The 3822-nt window shown below is 33.8% G+C and overlaps 1 protein-coding gene across 1 annotated transcript; it reads left to right on the forward strand.

The window, feature by feature from the left end:
• The first annotated feature begins 1470 nt into the window (after positions 1–1470).
• LOC116126871 lies at positions 1471–3425 on the forward strand. The gene is made up of 4 exons (XM_031412544.1): positions 1471–1574; positions 1667–1749; positions 2038–3100; positions 3181–3425. The coding sequence occupies exons 1-4, from the start codon at positions 1491–1493 to the stop codon at positions 3259–3261; spliced, it is 1311 nt and encodes a 436-aa protein (XP_031268404.1). The 5' UTR covers positions 1471–1490; the 3' UTR covers positions 3262–3425.
• The last annotated feature ends 397 nt before the right edge of the window (positions 3426–3822 follow it).

A 3822-nucleotide genomic window follows, 5' to 3' on the forward strand; every position in this document is an offset into this window, starting at 1 on the left:
TCATCAGATACTTCAGAATCTTTTTTGCCGTTCTGTCCTCCATTTCAACCTCACCCATCTCTTCCCCCACATAACTTCCCTTCTTTCTTCTCTCTCTATGACCATCATTTTCTAAACCACTCAACTAAAAGCGCTTCTGTTGAAGAGAAAGAAGCACTTTTTACATACAAGTCAGCATTTTTTCTCACTGATTGATACCACCACTCCATCATCTGTGTAATTGACATTAATTAAAAATTTTAACATCACTGATTTATATCTGGAAATGAAATTTGAAAAAAAAAAAAAAAATGCATGAGAAGATATAAATAGGATTAATATCAAACTGTCCTGTTGCATAGATGCATATTTAGTTCCAAAAAGATAGAGTAAAAATGAAACAAGGAGACATCAACTTAGCTCCAAGAGTTATGGACAGCATACGAAAGAATATAAATTATAGATTCAGATTCGGGCTCTTCTACTCGTGGAATGCCAAAAACAAGAAGCAGAAATAGTGAGGTATGATAGAAGTTAGGCTTGTGTGTTCATGTATGCATTAGTCGATGCAGGTATTGATAAATTTGTTTTTGCTTGTGCAGGATGAGAGATTGAAGTTGCTATCTACCCCCTTTGAAGCAAGATTGGAGAAAGCTCTGGAAATTGGTGTTGCTGAAGTTTAGCTTGATTTCTAATGGAGTATGAGATGGTTTAGCATGGGAGAAGTGTTTTGTTAGTATTATGATCCTATTGTTATATTGGTAGCATTTGGATCTAGTTTAAAAATCTAGTAAAAAACGGTCAGATCGGTGCATGACTGACCAGATCTAATCGATTGTGCGTTGTTTCGGACATGTTGGTCGGTGGTGATTGACGTTGGTTGCTGACGGGTGGTGGTGGTCTTTGATGGCCTACAATTTGTTTTAAATACAAGGGGATTACTGTTAAAAAAAAAAAAAAACTTAATTAATTAAGGGTAAAATTGTAATAGCAAGTTCATGTAAATTGTTATTGATTTTATAAAATTGTTAGAATCTTATATTACTTGACAACCAAATATGATAATATAAGTAATATATGATAATATGATCGCAGTTATCCTATATAACCTCATCCAAACATCCATTAGTCTAGTATTAGTATCACATTAATTTTAAATAAATAATAGAAGATTACTTATAATAAAAAGTAACAATAATAAATAAGCCGCTTAAACTAGTTAAGTAACTCAGTTGCTGTATTAATTAACGCGACTCAGAGAAATCCATTCTGGCCTTAAATGAAAGCCCAAACAAAATTTAAAATAAAAGAATCTTAACGGTCAAATTTTCAATCCTCATCAGATACTTCAGAATCTTTTTACCGTTCTGTCCTCCATTTCAACCTCATCCATCTTTTCCCCACTTATCTTCTCTCTCTATGACCATCATTTTTTAAACCACTCAACTAAAAGCGCTTCTGTTGAAGAGAAAGAAGCACTTTTTGCATACAAGTCAGCATTTTTTCTCATAATGGTCTGCTTTTTTCCATGTTTTAGCGCTAATAAGCATCGAAAGCACAAGCGTTTGGCCAATACAAATCACTATAGAGACCTTGTAAGAATAGTTCCAACCTTGATACTTTAAATGGATTCTTCTTTTTTTGTTCCAGAGTAAATCGTTTTGGTGAATGAAATTTTGTTTTGCAGAGACATGATGAGGTTAGCGCAGTTCTTCAAGTGACTGAATGGATTAAGCAAGCAGAAACTAAGAAACCCATTTCAGAATCAAAGTGAGTTATCCTTTTCAACAAGTCTAAATCTAGTGTTTGTTTTTTACCTTTTATTTTATATATTTTTTTTTCTCGGGTTTTGATTTTTTCAAAGTATTAAATAGGTCAATGGTTTCTGGGTTTTTGAAGTTGTTTATATGAGCATTGAGAGTAGTATTCTCAAAACTAGGGCAATAATATGTATAATGTACATACATTTTTCCTTGTGCTTTCTTTCTATTTTATAAATGATTTAATTTCTTTTTTTTTTCTTATGTATTCATTTGATTTTTATGTGTATTTACGTAGGGAGAAGCTTGAGGAGCCAAACAGTGGTAGTACTGAAAGAGAAGTTAGTTTTGATTTGAATGTTAAAACTAATGAGGAAGTTAATGTTAATGATAATTTAGTTAAAACCAGTAAGGAGAAGGAAGAGGGTGAGGAAGTTCATGTTTTTGATAATTTAGTCGAAAACAAGGAGAAGGAAGGGAGTGAAAAGAGAGAGGATCCAACAAAAGAAACCAAGTTAGATTCTGATTCAAGTACCCCAACTGAAATACCTCATGTTTCAAATCATAGATACCAAAATTGTGCAAGTAGTGAGGATGAAATTGAAGATTTAGACTTGGAAGAATGTGAAGTAGATGATGTTAACAGTGATGGTGATGACAAAAAATTGTTTCAAGCAGAGTCATCTGAGTCATTGTTTTCTTTATCAATAGAGTCCAGGAAGCAATTTTCTGAAGTTGAATCAGGTGAAAAGGAGGTGAATAGTAGTCCGATGCCAATTCATTGCGCGAATCCAGAACTCGAGGAAATTGGATTGAGTAAAAATGCTAGAGATAGGAGTCAGTTTGTTCATTCCGTCTTGAGTCCAGTTGAAAATCTTAGTCAATGGAAAGTGGTAAAAGCAAGAGCAACATCTCCTGTATCAAAGTACCAAGATAAGGAGAACATCAGTTTGGTGCAAAATCATGATGTCCCCACTAGTCCAGAGCCTAATGTCAAGCTATTAACTCACAATGCAAAATTGAATTTTAATAATAAGGTTGTGGAACAAGAAATTGCAGTTGATACCAGCCTCTCAAGCTGGTTGGTTGAATCTGAAACCACCCCGGTGTCCAAGACTAGCTCTGTTTCTGTTGGGAATTCGCCATCTCAGATTGTGAATTCATCAAGAAGTCATGAAGACAAACCAGTTTTAGGAGCCTTGACAGTTGAGGAGCTCAAACAATTATCTGGATCTATAACTCCACAGGAACCTGTAATAGGGACTGTTGGGAGCTTCTGGAAACATACAGGGAAAATTATAGATTCAGACTCGGGCTCTTCTACTCGTGGAATGCCAAAAACAAGAAGCAGAAATAGTGAGGTATAATAGAAGTTAGGCTTGTGTGTTCATGTATGCATTAGTCGATGCTGGTACTGATAAATTTGATTTTGCTTGTGCAGGATGAGAGATTGAAGTTGCTATCTACCCCCTTTGAAGCAAGATTGGAGAAAGCTTTGGAAATTGGTGTTGCTGAAGTTTAGCTTGATTTCTAATGGAGTATGAGATGGTTTAGCATGGGAGAAGTGTTTTGGTAGTATTATGATCCTATTGTTAATTGTCTTGTAAATATATTGGCGGTTTTATCTAGTTTGTGATGCAACTGTTAAACTTATGTTGGCTTTTATACATGGTTAGCAAGAATAAATCCTCCACATTCTAGTTATATAAATTTCCTGAAATGTTCAAAACAGGATCATAAAAATACATGGTTTTGAGAATTATTGCATGTTTGGTTTTGTTCTTCAAAATGACCTTGAGCTCAATGAAACAGAAGTTACATGAAACTTATCGAACGAATAACGCAAATAATCGAAAAGCGTATGTGTAAAATAAGGTTCTGTTGAATAGCTGAACACTTTTTGATTGGAATTTAATTGGGGATTTTCAGCTTTCAGATAATAATCATAATATGCATTAATCTATCCTCCACATATATTTGTTGATAAGAATAAACATCAATTAATCACAAATTTGGATTCGAACTTGTAGAATTACTTTTAACATGCATTAATTAATTTTTTTTTAATGATCTTTTGTGTTGA

The sequence above is a fragment of the Pistacia vera genome, unplaced genomic scaffold, assembly GCF_008641045.1.
Source record: "Pistacia vera cultivar Batoury unplaced genomic scaffold, PisVer_v2 Contig185, whole genome shotgun sequence".
Classification (NCBI taxonomy): Eukaryota; Viridiplantae; Streptophyta; class Magnoliopsida; order Sapindales; family Anacardiaceae; genus Pistacia; species Pistacia vera.

Excerpts from the sequence above, each read along its gene's own strand:
- LOC116126871 (XM_031412544.1), top strand. The coding sequence starts at position 1,491 with ATGGTCTGCTTTTTTCCATGTTTTAGCGCTAATAAGCATCGAAAGCAC. Across the intron at positions 1,750-2,037 it reads AAACCCATTTCAGAATCAAA|GGAGAAGCTTGAGGAGCCAA; the intron begins GTGAGTTATCCT and ends GTATTTACGTAG. Across the intron at positions 3,101-3,180 it reads CAAGAAGCAGAAATAGTGAG|GATGAGAGATTGAAGTTGCT; the intron begins GTATAATAGAAG and ends TTGCTTGTGCAG.